This window comes from Ascaphus truei, chromosome 9, assembly GCF_040206685.1.
Source record: "Ascaphus truei isolate aAscTru1 chromosome 9, aAscTru1.hap1, whole genome shotgun sequence".
Classification (NCBI taxonomy): domain Eukaryota; kingdom Metazoa; phylum Chordata; class Amphibia; order Anura; family Ascaphidae; genus Ascaphus; species Ascaphus truei.
The window spans coordinates 44,308,482-44,330,823 of NC_134491.1; the positions used below are offsets into that span (position 1 = coordinate 44,308,482).

The window sequence follows — 22,342 nt, forward strand, 5'->3', positions numbered from 1 at the left end:
CCCCCGCTCCCCTTTCTCCCCCCCCCGCTCCCCTTTCTCCCCCCCCCGCTCCCCTTTCTCCCCCCACCGAAACCTTTACAGCAAATACTCACCGAGTTATAAATAATACTACCTATTACGCATTTACATCCCGGGCAACGCCGGGTCTCTCAGCTAGTATATATATATATATATATATGTGTATATATATATATATATATATATATATATATATGTGTATATATATATATATATATATATATATATATATATATATATATATATATATATATATATATAAACAATTCTATACTTTGAATTCTATGACTAAATATAGAAAAGGTAGGAGAAAAAAACAATAATCAAAAAAGGGGGAGAGAGGGGAAAATAGTGGGGGAGGGGGGAGGATGAAAATTGTTGTAGGATATGGCTACACTTGAATCCAGCAAATAAAGTACAATATATACAGCACAGGTGCTAAACTCCAGTCCTCAAGCACCCTCCCCCCATCCCCCCATCCCCCCAATAGGTCAGGTTTTCAGAATGTCCCTGCTTCAGCACAGGTGGCTCTATAAACCCCTGCTTCAGCACAGGTGGCTCTATAAACCCCTGCTTCAGCACAGGTGGATCAATCTGTCCCTGCTTCAGCACAGGCGGATCAATCTGTCTCAGTCCCAGCTTCAGTACAGGTGACTGTGCCTCTAATTGAGCCACCTGTGCTGAAACTGGGATACCCTGAAAACCTGACCTGTTGGTAGGGGGGAGGGCTTGAAGACTGGAGTTGAGCACACCTGGTCTCCAGCACCCCATCAACTGCCCCATATCCCAGCACCCCACGTGGTGAGGATGCCTGGCCTTTAATTCTCAATGAAGGGGCGTGGTTGGGCGGCCGCGGTCTGCTATTGGACAAAACTCACTTTCCTTCAAGTAAAACAACCAATCCAACGACGGCAGTGGGCGTGCCCATGGCAGGAGGCTTTGGAGTCAGTGCTGGAGCTCTTACTCCCTCCCCCCTGCAGGAGGCTGGCAGCCTGGGGGTGTCTCTGTGAGAGGTGGCAGCCAGGCAGGGGACCTGCAGGGGAAGAGGACAGGCCAGGGGGGCAATACAGGATCAGGAACACAAGCAGCCCACCCACCCTGAGAGGAGAACATGCACAGAGCCTGCAACATCTCCCCCACCCCCCATCGCATGTGGATCCTAAGGGAAGAGAGAAGCAACAAGGCAGATACCATTGATGCATTCACATTTGTGCAGGAGCAGTGCACATGCAGTGAGAGATCCGCTGCCTGATCCAGTGAGAGATCCACTGCCTGATCCAGTGAGGGATCCGCTGCCTTACCCAGTGAGAGATCCGCTGCCTTACCCAGTGAGAGATCTGCTGCCTTACCCAGTGAGAGATCTGCTGCCTTACCCAGTGAGAGATCTGCTGCCTGACCCAGTGAGGGATCTGCTGCCTGACCCAGTGAGGATCTGATACAGTACCAGAGGGTCTGGCTGTCCTTTTATGAAGAGCTGCAGGATAAGGAGAGGATATAAATCTCATTAAGAGTGAGGAGATGGCTGGCAGGACGGCCCCAAACTGTCACCTCAGGCTGGAGTGGGTGTATGGCTACAGGGGTCATCAGTGCCGCAACAACCTGTACTACAGCGCGGCCAAGGAGATCGTGTACTTCGTGGCTGGAGTCGGGGTGGTTTATAACGCCCGGGAACACAAGCAGAAATTCTACCTGGGCCACAATGATGATATTATCAGGTACTTCTCTATACGTGGATACTTATTGTTTTAATAACACCGTATCCTCAAGTCACCCCTTAGCAGCCCTCACGTTATATCTGGTAGCATCATTGCTCTTCAGGTGTTGGGATACCATCAGATCACGAGGCTCTGGGTACGAGTTAATGTTACCCACGTCAGTACTTGGCTTTGAAGGAGCTTTCTTTCCATGGTTCAGCATAGGGGTTGGGTTGACGGCACATCCACCTTTATTGTATATTGGTATTTTGTTAGTTTACTGTTTAGTGGCTCTGCGGAAGTTGGGTTACCCTGCGCTCCCACAGTGCAGTCTGAGCGGGGTCCTGGCATGTGTGTGTATGATGGGATAGAACCACATTATGTTTCACACTATTTCCCTAGTTCCATGCACCCTTCCTGCAGATGAGACAGGTGTTGTCACACCCGATCTCTTTAAGGGCAGTTTGCATGTTTTTCTTGTTACTGTGATTATTGGGATATGCAGCACTTGACATTTTGGGATGATTCCTGCGTGGCAGGGGTTGGGTTACCATTCTGTAGCAGCATTGAATGAAGCACTATATACATATAACGGCCATTCTTCTTGTGTCGGTTTTATTTTATTTACCGGTATAAGCCACCCCACAGCTGAGAAAATTATTGCTTTTTCTGGAAGTGGAATACCATCAGATCACCACCTACAGTTAGGGATCATTTGGTTTTTGTTAACCCTTTCGTAAACAGGATCTTCTGGCCTTTCTGCTGCATGTACAGTATGTCTGCCATCAGATCACCCCATCTTCAGTTTTGTAACCACTCCCTTTTAGTATGAACTCCTATGTTATCTCATAACTGCAAACAGCACTTTCATTCTGTGTCTGCTTTGTTCCTAATCAGGGATGTCATGTGTTGGTAACCCAACTCCTCCAGTGTATTGTATCATTATATCCTCCTCTATATCTCTTTTAACAAATGCTGCTTTTATCATTGATCAAATGTATTACTCATTGGGGCCCAATTAGTACTAAAGGATCAAACCGATTGTTTGGAACAAAAATGAAACAACATGTCTATTCTTTTTGGGGATCTCTGCATAGCAGAGACCACATTTCAATGACACACCTACCTGGGCCTGCAAATTTCTGACATCTCTTAATGAACCAATATGATAGTTCTTTAAAGAAGCTGGTTTTAAGACTGTTACTGTATAAAGATTTTACAAATACATTTTTCAATCATACACACATAAACACACTCTTATATGTATGTTGTGTGTGTTTTTTGAAGAGGGAGATGCATTTACACAAACTTTTTCCCTTTTGATAACCATGTTATACACACTAGGCCAGGAATGGCGAACTCCAGCCCTAAAGGGCCACCAACAGGTCAGGTTTCCAGGATATGCCTGTTTCAGTACAGGTGGTGCAGTGGAAGACTGAGCCACCAATTGAGTCACATGTACTGAAGCAGGAATATCCTGAAAACTTGACCTGTTGTTGGCCCTTGAGGACTGGAGTTGGCCATTCCTGCACTAGGCTGATAAACGAAGGTGCTAGAATGGGAAGAGACACTGAATATTTTCAGCATCATATTATAAATTACTTGCATCCAGAGGCAGGCAGGAATCTCTGGCTCTGAAATGGTTAACGCATGTTATATGTGATGCCTTCGAATGACCAAGGTAACAGCAGCAGGAAGAGAATGTGAATGGAAACAATAATACTGTGACTGCACCTTCCATGAATAAACGCACAGCAGCTGGTCTGCGAGATGGTTCAGCACCAAAGGGTTGGAGAGCTCCCAGAGAAGCAAACAAACCCCATGAATGGAGCACATATTGTATGCCAGGCTGCCCGGATAAACCCATTATTATATGTTACTGGCTACACTTAACCCAGGCTGTGCTGGAAAAAAACTGTGTAGTGTGGCAGGCCTAGCTTAGTTTATAGGGATCCATGTTCAAACGGATAAGAAGCAAAAAGTGACACACTGCTCATTTGCATGTCATTACCCAGAAACCCTGGCTGCAGTGGAAGCATTATATGCTAAGAGATAATGAGGACAAGCAGGTTTTGTGGATGAGACATGTGAATGTGCTCACAGGTGGTATTTGTGTTTGCTGTACCCTGTACTGTGGAGAGTTTTTGTCACTTTGTTATTCACCATAACGTTCTTTGCATCTTTAGGGAAAAATAGATTTCACTCTCATTAACTTAGTACAGCTTAACCATTTAATGGTACTGCGTATCTCTGCACAGCCATCTACCCTTGAGCTCTTTTTGCTTAAAAAAAAAAAAAAAAGACTGAGTAACCCTTATTTATTTCAATTTATAGGCTTTCTATGTTGATTGTGTTTGGTACCAACTGCACTGACCATGATAATTAAGCAAGATACTTACCACACAGATTTGCTAACCTCTAACCCCACTTTGCTTTGCACTTCAGTCCATATATTGAAAACTGCCTGGTATTCAAGCCTGCAAACTCAACATCCTTCCTGGTACTCCACCCTGCATACCCAATACTCGTCTGGGTACTCACAGTTCACATACTGTACCTGACAATAGCAGGAGGATCTCCCATTCTTATCACACTACCATGAGTTCCTCTAACAGGAATAATGTGTTGCATTGCAGTGTCATCCACTAGTGACTGGATTTGGGGCCCTGGCCCTCTGGCTACGTGTTGGAGTAATGTATAGGCATGCCACTGCGTTTACCTGCATACAGGGCTAACATGAAGTAGAGAGGCATTGCTGGCATTTAGAACTGACTATTTTATCAGTCAAGACTGATGAAATTCATTCTGCTTTTATGGAATAATCCATTACATAGAATTTCACTGAGCAACTGTATTTTTCTTGGAAGCATAATCCTTTTCCATCTGGGCATGACAATCAGTGAGATTGCTTCTAACATATCATGAAAACAATATCTATGTTTGTCTGTCCACTATCTACCTAGCAACCATCTATGAAAAGTGAGAGTTATGTATTGCGGACAACACTGATATATTCAGACATCTCTTTGACCCATAATCTGCCAGAGTGGTTCAGAGTAGTGAATATAAAATCATTTTAGATTGACGTCAGATGATCAGCAGTCAAGCAATTGTTCCTGATTACCAGTTATTGACATATTGGTCCCATAATTCAAACTTCAGCTTTGTTATTAATGCACAAATATTATACCATTGCATTGAAACCACCATACTTTATATCCTAGTGGATTGTTCAGGGAGGAAATTAGCAAGGATGCAATTCATGAGAATGGCTTGAAAAAAAACCCAGAGCCCTTTTTATTAATGTCACTGACTACAAAATTGAATGATGCTTTCTATTAGAATAATTCCTTTTTATTATGTGGCAGTAAAGAGATTTCTGCCTATATTATATAGATTTGGGGGGGATTGTTTAAAATGACTTCCATCTTCTCTCAAGATATAACTGGATTTGGATTAAATACATATTCATTTGTTTTAATGGAGATGTAAAAATAAACTACACCGTTATACACAGAGTATTAGCAGCAGTGATTTGATGCCCTCCATTTTCCTTATTAATAATTATAATGACCAAGCATAAAGTTAAAATATATATATATATATATATATATATATATATATATATATATACACAAGACTCTAAATGTAAGTATACTGTAGCAATTTGTTTCATGACCTTGACTGTGATACAGTACATTTCTTTTATAGCTTTGCAATGATTGTCCTTTTACTCAGTGAGGTCGGCATTCTCAGAGAGCCTGGGGTTTTACTGTGGGCTTCATATGCTTGTATCCTTCATTGGGCAGAGAAAATCTGAGGTATTGCCTCTGGCCTCCTCCACTGAAGCGTTAAGGCGGAGGAGAGCTGTAATCTCGGCTTGTGGTATTTGGCCTTTATATTTATACATTTTTCAGATCTTCTGCAGTATTGTACATGCATCATTTTTATTATTTGGGAACTCTTATACTTACAGCTTTTTATGCATAAACCCATAAAGCACAAGTCAGTGTAAATCTTGATTGATTATGTTTGTTGAAGCCAATGTAGCACTTTATATTGATGTGTGACCTTTTGCGTCAACACGTTTCTTCTTGACCGCTATGTGATGTCACAGCAATTTTACCTTGAACGTGATCAAATATAGAAATGTTAGCTGGAATTTATTTCTACCCCGTATCACATTTTTGTTGTGCTTGAAAATGTAGTTAAAGTTTATCCCACATCCCCTGGAGCCGTTTAGTTAAAAAAATAAAAAAAATAAACTTAATTTGTCAATTACATTTTTCAAATGATTTTGACTAAGCATTACTGGAGCCAAAAAAATCTCCCGATCTGTCACATCTTCCATTCTCTTTTACTAAAAAAGACATTCCATGCTTTTGAATCCACCTGAAAATGAACAGACTGTAATACAAAATGATACAGAGACTAACAATGCATGAATATGTTGAGTATTTAACTTTCTCTAGTTATATACCCCAAGTAGCAGCCACCAATCTTCACTGTTGCCCTGATCTTTTGTCGTAGGAAAAACACATTATGAAAGAAAGCTACTAAATAGTAATACAGAGCCAAAATAATGTAAACTGATCATCCCATAGTTTCTAATTGTCTGTGTGTCTCCTTCGAGTTGATAACTGTGACTATGCAAATTTGGCAGAGCTGTGGGAGGGTTCGTAGTGTTTGGAGGTAATCTGTATAATTATGGCTTGTTCTTTCTCAAATTATATTTGCCTCTCTCAGTTTTGTCTCTTAAAACAATGTTTGGGTTATTGATCAACATGTACACTGCGCGTGATTGGAGCAGTTCTGCTATATACTCATGTAAAAGAACAACGTATTTTGGTGTTTCTGTGGCACTGCAAATAATGCCCAGATATAAAACTGCATGTCTCTGTGGGTGCTGCATTGCCAACTTGAGACAGTCTGGGCATTGATCCTTGAAGCAGAAGTACAGGCTGAATTCAATATATTTTGTTACACCTTATATACAGTTTTTAGTTTATTATTTATCCATGATCCTTTTCAGGATCCTTTATATTGTATTACTGGGTTATGTGGATTAACTCTATATAAGGATTCTCTACTATTGAACTATAGGCCACATGTTGACTAACTATGCAGTTTTTCACATGTATTAGTGATATCACCAGAGGAAGAGATATGTATGTGTAAAGACAAGCGACATAAACATATAACATACTATAGCACGCCAGAAGCATCACGTTCCCCATGCTTCATACTACCGGGACATTTTAGTTGCCTACTGATTAAACTAGTAATAATACTTTCCCCCTTTTTTTCTTATTATTTTTATATGTAAAGCGTGTGACAATGTACAATTGTACATTCTTACCTAAGCTGGCAATAGTTTGGTGCTCCTGTTATAAATCTGTAAAATCCTGATTGTGTGCCTACGGCTGTGATTATAGTAGGCGTGACGGTGCGTGCGATTTCGGGTGCTGCGAGAACACAGTACAGCAGCTGTTATGGGCTGGCCATAGTGCGTGAGTGCGATGGAGAGCGACCGCGTGGCAGATTTTAAACTATTTTGTTTTTTTCCGCGTGGTCGCCACGTCACATGAACGGTTCAGCCAATGAGGGTGACACAAGCCTGGTGACGCATCCACCTCACCTCCCCAATCGCCTCCAGCTCAGTTCACCCATCGCTCGCGGGATAGGCACGCGCAACGCCATGTGCTCCGTCGCGCACGCACCTACTATAGTTTTAGCCTAACAATCAATCCTCAGTCAGTGTAACTCAGCAGCTACAATATATCCTTATATTACTAAGGTAACATTATCTATTGTTACCGTTTACAATTCAAAGTGCTGGGAACATTGGCAACAAATTATCCCAAACAGGAAAGTGTTGCAAAGATCTTGCACTGCTGGGGAGGTGGGCTAAACCTGCTATAGAAATCAAAGGACGCTTTAAAACTGATTAAAAATTACATTAAGAGTTTAAGAAAAAAAGAAAAAACCTAGTCACTATTATGTAATACTACAGAACTGATTTATAAAAAGAAAAGGGCCTCCATTAGGTGACGGGTAAAATGAAAAAAGTACAAATATGCCTAACGATTGATATATTCCTAAAAGTGCAATTCTTGGTAATCAATGTATTTAACAATACTGCTGATGTCACTTTTAGGGTGTCTGAATCTCTGTGTATAGCTGTTTTTATTTGACTTTCTGCCTGGAAGTCTATGCAAATGCGATACTTTCCGTTCACAGCAGAGAATGGCCTTGCTGAGTAATAGCTAAAGCACATGTGTGATTACAGAAGAGTGTTCTGAGTATTCTTAGTGGTACTTTGCTCTCCAGTACCTTCTTCTCAACGGCCTCTCTGCAGCGATGGCACGTGTGACTGACCTGCTAATGGTAGAATGCCAGCAGTACTCAGTATGACGAGTACCTGGCAAGGGAATGAAATGACACACTTGTTACTTGCGTTCACCATGCAGCTGTATAATCTGAAGCCTGAAGAAGAAAATTGTTGTACTTGAAGATTCATACATTAATTTCCCGAGCCTACTGACCTCATTATACGTTACTGCTGCCTATCGCCTCTGCAATGTAACTCTGGCAGCGAAGGGTTAAAAACTGCTCAGCGACCAACCAGATACTTATCATGACCTGAATGACTTTAACTGGCCCATCACTCCTGAAACCAAATATTCATCTCACTTAATGTTCTTGCCATCGTTTGCTTGTGTTAGTGTCACATTTAGTTTGTTTTTCATAGATGTAAGAATTTGGTTCCAAACTCATTTATTTTATAATAGTTTATTTGGCTGTGTTCCAGCGCGCAGAATATCTAGTGCAACATCTGCTCTTTCAGAGTGGATTAGCACAGGTTACAGCTGATGCCCGGCAGTTTTGGGTCATCGTGCGGATCTAGCATAGAGATGATTTCTCGAATCAGAAGTTCCATTTAGCAAGGTATGTTTAATATGTCATACATTCAAAGCCAGCTCCTACGTTACCCTTCTTCTGATGTTTTTGTTTTGTAATACAGAAGTACAGACCTGCACAACGAGGATTTCACATATTCCCATAAATAAGATGAATAATATTCATCTCACGTATTCCCATAAATAATAACGAAGACCCAGATTTACGAAGCAGTGTTCTGTGCCCAAAGTAGAGTTTACCTTTTTAAGGGCTTTCCTTAAAAATAGACAGAGCTGTTTGTACTACAGGTTTTCCCATTTCAGCCACAACAGGTCTTATGTTCCAGGCAAACAGACTTTGTGGTGCAGAATTGGTGCATGTCAAACTACATTTCTTTTGTGCTATGTTCTAAGCGCAAATTTCTCTATCTGCACCGGCTGTGTCAAGAATCATTTTTGCCATTTGTTTTAGATCACGGAACTGTCGTTAAAATGTAAATAACGTGCTAATAAATAATATTTCTGTGCACCCAAACAATTAACTTGATATAAACCCTTAGAACAGGGGTGCTCAACTCCAGTCCTCAAGACCCACCCAACAGGTCAGGTTTTATGGATAGCCCTGCTTCAGATTGCGCACCCCTGCCTTAGAATACTATTAATAATGTTAGCACAGAATTCTTAAATCTTTATGAACCCAGAAATGTATGTGACACAGCACAGACGTTTCATTATATAATAACAATAGTTTGTTCTTGTATAGCGATGCTAGTTTTACGTAGCGCTTTACAGAGACACTTTTGCAGACACTGGTCCCTGCCCTGTAGAGATTACAATCTATGTTTTTTTGGTGCCTGAGGCACAGGGAGATAAGGTGACTTGCCCAAGGTCACAAGGAGCTGACACTGGGAATTGAACCAGGTTCCCCTGCGTCAAACTCAGTGCCAGAGTCGATGTCGTTACTCACAAAGCCGCTCCTTCTCCCTAGGTAAGAATTTTTTATGCAGTATGACTATTATGAAAAAAAAAATTATATTAACTAATACTAGTTATAAATAAAAACAATACACAATGTTTTTATTTAAATTGTATCAATCTGGTATTCAACATGAGGGATGTGAAGAAAGAATTTTAAACATTATGCGTCACATGAATGAATTCTTCATACAATACAGATTGTTTGAAAGTTCATATTACGTTTTAGCACTAATAGTTTGAAGCACAATAAGATGTGTATGACCTTGAGAATTGACCTTGAGAATTGACCTTGAACATGTTCCAAACCCTCTTGGTATTAACTGTCGGCGTTCGTCTTTCCCTGCATTATGCCTACTTTGGGAAACCATACCTCTCAGCGGGGTTGGTTTGACTTAGGAAAATTAGGGTCTGTAAATAATATCCTTTAAAGTCCGGATTGTACTTATGATACTGCATGGTCAGCAGCTTTTCTTATTTAGGCTAAATGTAACACTATTATAGACAATGGCTATGTCCGTCACTAACCGTTTCTATGCAAGTGGTCACCCTGCTGAATTTTGACGGTTGAATTGCCCCACTTCTCATAATATTTCGATCATTTACTTTTGCCTTTGATGTTCTGTCTTTTTATAGAGAGCAAGAGGTTAAACAGCTTTTATTGTTCTTTCATACTGTCGCAAAACATTTTTCAATGAAGGCCAAGATTTCCAACCCAGGAAAAAAATAATAATTGTCCCAAAGTTTACAACGATGCCGGCTAATTTCCCGCTGGGAACTTGCTCAATGATGTTAACTTCTTGCAGAAATCAAATGAATGTACGGTATGAACATGCAATGGTTATTTGCAGGGCCACCGATGGGGGGAGAGCTGGGACAAGTGTCCGGGGCCTGGTGGCTCTGGGGGCCCGGGAGGCCAATGATGAGTTCGGCCCGCCCGGAGATCTGGCCCAACTTTAGTGTCGAGCCGCAAGAGCCAGATTTCCCAAGCTGTGGTTCCCTCTGTTGCAAACTCCCTCCTCTCCCTGGTGCACCTGACCGGTGCCGGAAGTTTGGGCCCGTCCAGAAGTCGGGCCCAACTTCCACATCCACCCACGGTGCCCCAGCTCCCTTCCACAGTGGGGCCCTTCAACAGTGGTGGCCCACCCAAGGTAAAATTATTAGGAGTGGTGAAGGGGGCTGAGAGTGAGGTCAGAGTGAGATTGGGGGTAGCAGAGTGAGATTGGGGGTAGCAGAGTGAGAGAGAGCCGAGAAGAGTGAGTGAGATAGGGGACAGGGGGAGTGAGTGAGGGGGAGAGGGCAAAGAGTCGCTGATAGGAGGTCCCTGATGGATACTCCAGTCCTGGGCACAAGGAAAGATGTCTGAGGCCTAGGTTATTCATGCAGAAGTGCTGTCTTGCTCCCTGAGACTGCTGCTTTGGATATGTACACTCACTACAATGTGTTTTTATGCCCCAGTTCTTGTTTCCACCCATTCACCCCCAAATGAACACGCTGCAATATAAAACAAATCTGCGAATGGCTACACACTCCCAACCCCCTGAAACACCTTCCACAAAATAATCCTACAAACCCTCAATAACAACTATTGGACCTCATGTTCTGTAACACTATCTGACTACCCGCAGAGAATCAGGACAGGCACCTTTCAGAGATAGTCAGATCATCTTTGCCTTCTGTCTCTCCATTCCATTTGTAAAGACACAGAGCGGTGCTTGGAGCATTATTGCAGGGGGCTCAACTCCAGTCCTCAAGACTTCCCCCCCCCCCCAAGAGGTCAGGTTTTAAGGATATCACTGCTTCAGCACAGGTGGCTCAATCAGTGGCTCAGTCGAAGACTACATTACCTGTGCTGAAGCAGGGATACCCTGAAAACCTGACCTGTTGGCGACCCTTGAGGACTGGAGGTGCCCACGCCTGCTTTATAGGAATCTGCGGTAACAAATGTCCCCAAGCAGTAATGACTTCTGGCAGGGACGTCTCTATGGTACGGAAGGACACATACTGTACTTCTAAGTGAGTGCTAATGCTTTAAAGGGGTGAGAATAAATATCTTTTGTGTAAGTGAAATCATATTAACGCATAAAAATATTGGACCCATATATAGTTCTCTGCACAGTCATAGACCAAAGCAGTCTGTGCTGAACAATATTATCGCCATTGGGCTGAAGCAGCAGCTCAATGGGAAGAAACATTACCCTTTGAAGTGGGTGTTCCTGGTGGGAATCTCACTGTCCACTCTCCTTGTGCAAGTCACCTTTATCTTCCTGTGCCCCAGACACTACAAATTAGATTGTAAACCTCTTCGTTGTCAAAAAGAAGGCATAACGGTAACCCACCTAAAAAGTGCCTGGATGCTGATCCGAGGATAACATATTTTTAGGACAGGAATTCCCTTACAAATTCTCATGCTGTTTATTGTGGAGTCATCGTTAAGAAACAACGTTACGAGGCACACAGGGCTCTTCGCCTGGTCAGTAATCGGCGTGACGCCACAATAAACAGCATGAGAATGTCTAGTGGGGTGCCTGTCCCTAAAATATGGTATCCAAGGATCGGCATCCAGGCACTCTTTGGGTGGGTTACTGTTACTTCTTTTTGACTATTGCATTTAGTGCATTTAGTGTGGCCAGGGTTTAGCACACTTTACTCATTTCAGCTTTTTCCGCCTAAAATATCCTTCTTTTTGTGATGTATTTTTCCAGCTAAATTCTACACTATATGAAAAAATGAATATATATAATTATTATTATTATTATTATTTCAGCCGGTTATTACTGCATTTTCCATAATCGTATAATTATCCGGTAGGAAGCCACATCTACCGGTTTCACCCGCACATTACTACAAAGGGGAAGATTTCACATAACCGGGAAATGATCGCACGACACGGGGGTTCCTTTCGAGTGTTTGGTTTAGGGAAAATCTATGGGTAGACCCCATCACAATGTACATGCTGCACTTTATTATTATACCTATTATCACTATACAGTTTCAATCATGTTCTCGAGAAAATAGATCTTAAATCATCTCCAATCTGCATAAATTATTCCAAAAATGTTACTTTTGTGTTGCGTCTGTTGCTTTTTAACCCATCATAAATAACCAATAAAATGGTACCAAAATGAAACATCATTAGATGTTAGGTCGGTGAAATACGGCACTGGGGAACGGACTCATCACCATTTTTGCTTAGTCCCCAATCATGATTTTGGCATTTCCTTTCTCCAAGTGGGAAATACTTTAGAACAGAGGGGCTCAACTCCAGTCCTCAAGAGCTACCAACAGGTCAGGTTTTAAGGATATCCCTGCTTCAGCACAGGTGGCTCAATCAGTGGTTCAGTTGGTGACTGAGTTGGCCATGCCTCTTTCATTACATTAGAATAAGGGACCTGTTTTGTCATTTGAAAACATAGCAAGATCTTGATGATCTTCCCCCCTATATCATCAAGTTAAGGTGACCTAACTTACTTCTCCTCTGCTAGGGAAGTCTGCACCATACATTGCTCCATAACTCTCTGGCATTTCATGTGCCTGTCAACTGACTCCAGGTCACCGGTGTGATTGTAATCCAGTCCTTTGTTTCATCAGATCTTTCCTTAAGATACAAGAACATCATATGGACTGGTACTGGGAACTCAAAACCAGGACTTGATCGTTATCACACTTTTGACCCAAGGCCACTTGCAAATGAACAAAGCTACGGTTTGTTTTTTGAAAGGATAATCTTCATCCCAGCATTTTGTAACAATTCTTTTTGGTGATCCAAGAGTTTTGCATTGATATCATAGGAGTGTTTTTTTTTTACCAAAACAAATATAGCATCTTCAATTTATAATGCTCTCCAACCCCCTGAAGATCAGGATATGAGGAGGTTACTAATTATATTTTGAGGGTTTTTGTGTGTATGTGCTTTGAATGTATTAAAAGTAATGAAGGGCTTAATTGTATTTTGCTTTTTTGTCATGCACAAAAATGCCTAAGAAAATGTTTAGGAAAAGGTCACTTCTTTGCCGTTCCTCTTTGCTTTATAAGTTCCTTGTTTCTCTGATGACAGATGGAAGCTTCTACATGGTGCTGTACTGTATGTGGCTCACCTGGACAGCACCAAAAAAGCTTCATGCTTGAAAAGGTGGAGCTGCACCAGCAAAGCAAAAACAAAGTATACAAATACAATACAATACGGCAGGGGAACGTCTTGTTAACAACAATAATACAATTTAAATAAAAATGTACGGTAGGTGTTCTAAACAGACCCAAATGCTATAAAGAGATGGGATCCTTCCATGCTAATGCACTCAAATAAGCCTTACATTGTGACAAGGAGTTTTATTTAGTGCATTAGTAAGGATCTCTCTTCTATTTATAGCATTTGGGTCTATCTAGCCTCATCCTGCCCGTGCACCACCCCTAGATTACATATATATTCTATATATGGAATCCGGGGAGCAGGAACAGCCGCTGTTTGTATACAGGCGGTCCTGGTTATCCAACACAATGTGTTCTTGAAAATAGCGTCGGATAATGAATCGTCGTAAAGCAAAAGCCAATTTCTGACCATTGGTTTGCATTATAGAGAGTCTGATATGAGCGTTTGTGAGCATCGGATAAGGCGTTTTGGCGATGGAAAACTGCCATTGATATGTATTATAAAGCAGAATGGCTCGGCTCCTGTTCTCAAGATCCTCCAACAGGTCAGGTTTTAAGGATATCCCAGCTTCAGCACAGGTGGCTCAGGCAAAGATTGAGATACCTGTGCTGAAGCTGTGATATCCTTAAAACCTGACCTGTTGGGGGGGCTTGAGAACCCCTGTTATAAAACATCGGAAAGCAAGGGCCGTCTGTTTTAAAAGTAAAAAATAAATACGTCTCTGTTTGTACCCAGCGAGAGACATTTTTACCTAGATCAATAGAGGCTGACGGCATGTAATGTAAATAAACAATTAGCCACCACTACAGATTTAAGTAGATGGACATTCAGTTTTACTTGTAGCTGCAGCTTTCTTTTCCTGATGAGCAGGTCCATAGATTCACCCACCCTGAAACCCATCGCAATGTACGTCACCAGAGAGATTACACCGCCTGTCCCCGCAACCTAACCATTTACACATCGATGGGAACTCCGGGGTGGATTCTGATTTGCTTGGGAGGGCAAGTGTGATGAAAATGGGAGTCTCCGTCACAGCGAGGGTGGGCGCGGAGGACATGACCTTCATATGTAAAGCAAATGGTATATTTGTTGGCCTTGGTTTGGCTGTCTAGTCTGAGTATAAAACCCCAGGGCTGTCCTCGTTATTCATCTCATTCCTCCATTAGATTGTAAGCTCTTCGGGGCAGGGACTCCTTTTCCTAAATGTCACATTTATGTCTGAAGCGCTTCTTCCCATTATGTATTATTTGTTATTTATGCGATTGTCACGTGTATTACGGCAGTGAAGCGCTGTGTACATTAATGGCGCTATACATACATTTGCACAGGGTCGCAAACAGGGGTCCCCTGATTGACAGACTGCATCCTCTTTCATTGGTTTCTTGCAGTGCATTGCAAGCGATTAACCTCAAGATGACACTTCTCACAAACCTGCTCAAAGTCCCTTTATGAATCTCATTGCCTTTCCCCCTACTAAAAATATTTGTAAGTTTATAAAATGAGGACGTCTTGTCCACCTGGAAATGTGGAGGCAGATGGTCAGTGTAAGAGCTCCAAAGTCTGTAAGATCTAGAGCTGTTAACACAGAGTGTGTGCTGTTATTGCTATTGCAACTCCTGCAGTGCCTCTTCAGCACGGCAGCTGAGGCACGAAGGATACAAAGAAGATTTTATTCCTAGTTTATGTACGGCATATGTTTCCATGAACTGTGCGTATATTGTCTTCAGGATCCCACTGATATCTCCTGTATGTCACATACTTTTTCTACGGCCCCGGGCGGATTGGGTTCTGCATTCTCCAAATCCTTGACTCATGACTAAATAATGAGCACATGTTCAGCTGCTGATTGCTACTTCCTCCACAGTAGACCCTGCTTTACAATTACCTACTGCTCTCTAGTACTTCCACCATCATCACATGCTGATTCTGTGACCATATGAACAAATCCTGGAGAAGATATGCTGAGCTTTAATGTTAAGACTTTGAGGATTAAGGTTCTCAACCATATGTTACATGATGCAGATTCACGGGTTCCTTTTCAGAAACCCCCAATATTAAGTATGTGTGTGTGTGTGTGTTATATATATATATAACGGATTTTCTGGCCTGGCCTGACCCACCCAATCTCACATTGGCCCCTGTGGTCTAACCAGCCCCCATTACAGTGTAGTGTCTGGTGGTGCACCTGTTGGTAACAGGACTCCTGAGTCTCCCGCATGATGTTGTGTGGGGATTGCCAACCCAGACAGGCAGCTGAGGTTGTGTACTTGAGTCCTACCTATATCCAGTGCAGCGCCTCCACCTCATCAGGATCCCAGCGTCTGCTTGTGGATGGTCCTGGTGAGGAACTCCTCTGTGGTGCACTCCTCTGTGTAATCACTCCACACTTACACACGAGGGTATGATTTAACAAGATCATCTTTATTGCGATGCGGTGGGCCAGCTGCCCCTCACAGCGGTTGTACTCAGCCGCTCATAATCACCGCACTTCCCTTTGAAAGGTGTCTTTTCCCAAATTGGTGGATTCCCTGTCTCCCCTTAGAGAGAGATTCCCTGTGCCAGGTCCCTGGTCACAATCTTATGAGCTGCATTCTCCCAAGTCTGTACTCAGACTTGCTCTTTATTCCAACTACTACAACCAACCAACTGAACTCCTTTCATAACCTAACTTTTGAGCAGTGCTGTGCCTTATATATACTCTGGGGGCAGGCACAACTTTGACATCACTAATTATGGATTCAGGGTATGTGGCCACTCCCATCCATACATAGGGCACCTCACCAGGGTGTGAGGGCAAACCTCCATAATTACTGCTGGCATGCCCATAACTTACCAGGCCTTACTGTCAGCAGGAGAGATGACTGTAATCCATTTTACAATTGATAAGAGACAAAATCAAATCCCAGCATTCATTACTCAATTTAGTGATACACATTATAACGTTAGGAAAATTCTGCAAAAACATTGGGGTATACACTACCGACACACTTTATTGAAGTGTGGTCGGTACCGCAAGCCGGGAAATCTCCCGGCTTGCTAGTGGCCGCCCCTCGGCGTGCCGCGCGTCATAGACGCGCGGTCACGCGTCATCGGGAGCGTGCGCCCCCTGCACGCGTGTCCAGGGGCTCCCCGAGGGAGCCCTGGTGTCCCGCGATCGCGGGACAGCGGCAGGGGGTTCCGGGGGACCCGGCGGACCCGGCAGCGGTAGGGAGAGCGCCCCGATCGGAGGGCACTCTTCCGCTGCTTCGGCGTGCGCCCGTCACACTCGGGCGCGCGCCAGGCTACTGCTGCGGCACAGAACGGGCAAATGCTCGAATAAACTGTGCCGCAGCAGTACTAAAAGCAGATCCCATTTTGGGTCCCCAACTAAAGTCCAAGCCTGGGATAGTGTTTAAACGTGCACCTAACCTTAAACATATGTTGGCCCCGAGTCAAGTCTCCAGAGAAGTCACCGCATCTGGAGACATTAAAACACGTTTGGGAATTAAGGGCACTTATAAATGCGGAAAGTGTAAAGCGTGTAACCATATCTGTCAAGGGAAAACGGTTACGTCAGGAGTTACTAAAAATGTCTACAATATAAAGAGCTTTATTAATTGTCAGATGACACATGTGGTCTATGTCTTACAGTGTAGCTGTAATTTACAGTACATTGGCAAGACCAAAAGACCCCTGAAAATGCGCATGTTAGAACACCTGAGAAATGTTAAAAACATACCAAAAATAATAGCAAAAGGTATGCCACTCACTCCGCTTTTAAAACACTTTAAAGAAGTGCATAATAACGAACCAGGCTGTATTACATTTAAGGGACTTGAGAGTGTATCACTAAGTAGTAGACAGGGAAACAGAGAGAATCATTTATTAAAACGTGAGCAATTTTGGATCTATGAAATGTTAACTAGACATCCTAATGGTTTTAATGAACTCATTGAATTAACTCCTTTTTTAAGATAATGATTTTATAACATTAATTTGTATCAGCATTTCTTTTGTACATATTTTTACATATTTTTTGTTTATTTCTCCCTTTTTTCCCCCTTTTTAATATACATTATATCACCATGTTCTGTTAATATTGTTAATATAGTATATGTGTATAGACGTGGTATTAGAGGTCATATATGTATATTCTCATAAGGGTGTTGGTTATGATCAACTTTATGTAATATAAACAATCCATGCATCCCCTATATGAGTATGATCACACTCTGTTGCCTAGTATCCTTTATTATAGGTTACATCAAGAGCGTACATCAAGGGTGTTCTTTTCAGGGGGCCGTCCTATTTGACTAGCTGCCGCCTATAAATGCTCGCGGATGACGCTGTACGTGACCTCCTGACGAAGCACGTGGTGCGAAACGTGTAGAGGTCAGGACAGGTCATCCTGCGCGTGTTTGCTGGCAAGCTGTGACGGAGCCTGCAGGAGACAGCAGCGGTGTTTTCCATCTTCGCGGTGCCGAGATCCGGATCCTCTGCAGTCACCGCGAGCCCGCTTCCTGTCTCAGTGTGAGTGTCCGTCTCCCCTTGCCAGTTGTTTAATCCTATGGCGGTTTTATCACAAATCGTTAAATAGTTTTCTTTCATGTTTGTTTCATGTTTTATTCCTTATATGCATTTTTATTGTAAACTGTATGCTGTGCAGCTTAGGGTTTAGTTAGAATTGGAGGTACTCTCTAATAATACTGAGCTTTAGCCTCTTAGCCTTTCATCTGAGGTGGGGTTGGATCCCCTCAGTATCTGTGTACATTTTTAATAAATTACCTATTACTAATCCCTGGTGCGCATTTGTGCATTTTTTTCACCTTGTTTTGCAGGGTGCCCTCCCCCCTTTTCAGGGGGGATCACCTTGAAGTAGGAGCTTTTGGGGAGACGCTCTATGTGCATGCTGCAAAGGGACTATCCACATTTTAATACAGCACGAGCGCTGAATATCCTGCTTTTTCTACTCTCCATTTTACAGTATGGTTACATTCTCCCCCTGGTGAATCCCACCGTCCCGGCTGGGACCTAAATTTGAAGTACCTTTCTTCAGGAAGCACTGTAAAATAAATGACATACATAATTAGTCACAACATTGACAGATCCACAAAACATTTTGCGCCAAGCAATCCCTGACCAGCAGCCACTAACTTACGCAACAGCCATCCTGTTCCCCCTAATAATAGTGACGAGGGTCAGGTTTCTTAACTTCCCGACCCCCCATGTCCAGGACGGTCACACTATAATCACGTGGCAACCCCCTTTCAGGCCGATACACCACTTTATGCATATAGACATTCCTGCCTATACTCCACACCCGCATAAGGTGCGCTATCCTCTCCTCAGCTCCCCTTAATGGCACCCCCCTTATTTACCATATACTCCTCTATGGTCTCTCGCAACCACCTGTCCCTATTGTCCTCGATCTCCTGCATGAGGGGTTCCGGAACGTAGGGATATTCCAAGCCATGGGAATACTTGTACTTGGCGGTAATAGCCCTCTCAGCCCGGCTGCGCCGAGTCAAATTAGCATTCCCTGCCCTCCCTGGCAACACCCATGACAGGGGCTCGTCTGGGTCCATGGGGTCTGTCAGTATACTGGGACCCTTGGGCTCTATACTGCCGTGACAGATTTGAAACCACCGCTCCTGCATCTCCTTTTGCCGCTTCTCTGCGGTAAATTCTCCCTTAGCCCACCAGTAATCTACCACATCCTCCCTTTGTAGTAGGAACCGAGTGCGGTCCATCCATCCCACATAACCCTCGAATAATGGGGCCCACCACCGGGTCTCCCTAACCTTCTCGGGCTCTGACTCTAGGGAATCTCCCTCCTCTGTGTCCCCCCAGGGAGACACCCCCGATGTCCCAGTAGATCGGGGCTTAGGCCACCCCACACGCTTTGGCCTTTCCTCTAACTTCACGATCGCCATGCTAGAGCTCCAACTAGACATGGATGCCTCCCCCGAATAGCCTCCACCCACCGACCCATCATCGGACGTATAACTCGCCAGTCTCTTCCCAGTCCGTTCCTCCGAAGTTCCCTGGGACCCTCCCGACATTCCCAAACTGGATGAGGACCCACGGGAAAAGGTGACTGGGACAGGGGCTTTATCTAGGGCATGGGGTTTGGGCATATGGACGGGCAAATGGTATCCGCGGGGTTCCGACCTGCTCTCTACCCTTAGATTGTCCAGGATCACTGCGAGGACTCTCCGCTGGCTGAGCCTCACCCTTCTTGACTCTCCTCACAGCCTGCCAGCTCTTTGTTTTCACAGGTGATCGGGAAGCACTGCCCGATCGCCGAGGCGTTGTTGTCATCTCTCCGGTCGTTCCGCTACCTCCGCCGGAAGTGATGTCATCACCGGAACCGGAAACTCCGCCATCTTGGGATGGATCCCCATGCGGGATCTCTTCTTTCAGGACGACGTCCGGAAGTTCCGCTGCCTTCTCTTGCGCCGCCTGGGCCTGACACCGCCTCTCCTCCACGGATGCCGTCACCGGAGCCTGGTGAGAACAAGGGCTGCTCTTACCGCTCCGCAGGGTGGGCGTGGATCGCCCGTCACCGCTGGACCCGCCGGTCCCAGGAATGGAAGGACTTCGTCTCTCGGCCTTCCGCTCCACTGGCGACACCCGACTCCTCTCACCAATACTCCCGGTAAGTGGTAATTTCCTCCCGTTTTCACCACAGGATACTGCCAAGGGCCGGATCACTGCACCGGACGACACTCTGGGTTCCTCATCGGAGGAATCTGCTTCCACTCTGCTCGGGGTCACCATTCGTGGCGACCGCCTTTTAGTCTCTCGATCGGTACGCTGACCGACCATTCCTTTCTCCTCGGGCTCGGCTTTAACAACCGGCCCCGATCCCTATTCTCCGGGATCTGCACCTTCCTTCCACAGTGCACCGGGGGACCCGGCGGACAGCCTAGCCATATCCCCCGTTGGTTCGATAGTCTGGATGGGCACAAATGTAGGCATAGGCCACAAGTACTGTGTACCACATTGCGGGCAGCGCGCCGCTGTGCCCATGGTACCGCCGGGTAGCCTGCATTGTAGGCAGAGGCACACCACAGTCTCGGTGCCCGTCACCCTAATCACCAGTAAGCCTCCTGGTGCTGAATAGGGTTGAGTGGAGACCATCGTAGTTGCTTCTTGTGGACAAGCCATTGTCTTAGTAGGAGTTACTTGCAGCAGCGGTCTGTTCTGTGCACTGGCTCCGCGTGACTGACAAGCAGGGGTTGAGTTGCCAGCCACTCCCTTGACTAGCTCCACCCTCATCTGACAGAGCTGGAAACCACCCCCACTAGTAGCCATAATGGGCGGGTCCCACAGCTTAATAGGATGTCCTTTAATTGAGGCCGCACCTTTCACAGTCCTGGAGGGCGCGGCCACAGCTTTCGCGACATTACCCCCAACAGGGTGGGGTTCTTTCTTTGGCGCCAATCCCAGCCAACTGTCTGCAACTTTTGCAACTGCAGAATTCTCTGCAACGAGCCCACGCGGTCTCCCAGGGAAGCGGGAGCCGCCATCTTGGTTTGCTTTTCCAATCACTTTAGCTACTGAGGTAGCTTTTTGTATAGCGCTCACCGGCTGGCAAGCAGATCCTACTTTTCCACCTCCCACAATCACAACGTCCTCATTACTGTCCTCCAGGGTAGCACCCCGTGGTCCTAGGCAGGACCAAAACGGTGCGGCCACAGCCTTAGCACCACTCCACAGCAGGCTCGTGAAAGTCATTTCCGTAGCATGCTCTTCACCCGCACACACGCCATGTGCGCTCTCTCCATTACCCTCCGTCCGCCATCTTGGACCTTCCGCACCGCGCGGATCCTCCATTCTTGCGGTCGCCATTCTTTCACTGTACTTTATGATTATTGTACATGGAGCTCCTCTCTGCGGGGCAGCTACCACACCGGTACAATAAAGATTACCTTGATGCACCACCTTGTGTACCTAATGTAGGCTGGACTCGTGTTTGCACTACCTCAGGCTAGGCTCACTCTCTCTGTGTCTGCTGTATCTCCTTCCTCCCAGTCTGTGCTCCCTTCGGTAAGTGGTCTGGAATGGGCTAGAGTACTCTGGCTCTTCCATGCAGTACTTGGGCGTCTACCTACTGTTGGCTAGCCTAGCGCAGACCCTCTCCAGAATTCCTGACCACGTTAACAGGCTATCCCTTTAGGCATCCTACCAACTAGCACTGCCTCAAGGTGACTAGGACAGCTATAGCCCGGCTCCAAACCCCCAACTCCTTTCAGGCCCCTAGGTCGTCCCTGTGAACTGACAAACCCCATCAGCCCCGACTACCCCTAGGTCCTTCCCAACGCAGCACAAAGTGGCAGCAGACACTCTCCCTGTTTCCAAGTGACCTAGCAAAAGCCTGTCCTGTTGACAGGTATACATATATCTCAGCAGCGCCTTCAAATGTAACGGATTTTCTGGCCTGGCCTGACCCACCCAATCTCACATTGGCCCCTGTGGTCTAACCAGCCCCCATTACAGTGTAGTGTCTGGTGGTGCACCTGTTGGTAACAGGACTCCTGAGTCTCCCGCATGAGGTTGTGTGGGGATTGCCAACCCAGACAGGCAGCTGAGGTAGTGTACTTGAGTCCTACCTAGATCCAGTG

At 44.7% G+C, this 22,342-nt stretch overlaps 1 protein-coding gene across 3 annotated transcripts in view; it reads left to right on the plus strand.

The window, feature by feature from the left end:
- Positions 1-977: 977 nt before the first annotated feature.
- The window catches only part of EML5 (EMAP like 5), a 148,550-nt gene continuing 127,185 nt past the window's right edge, over positions 978-22,342 (plus strand). For 2 of the 3 annotated variants that reach the window (XM_075614582.1, XM_075614583.1), the window contains exon 1: positions 978-1,733. In XM_075614582.1, coding sequence (XP_075470697.1) covers positions 1,537-1,733 — 197 coding nt within the window. In that variant the 5' untranslated portion in view covers positions 978-1,536. The remainder of the gene's footprint in view (positions 1,734-22,342) is intronic. The other variant, XM_075614580.1, reaches the window with a different exon arrangement.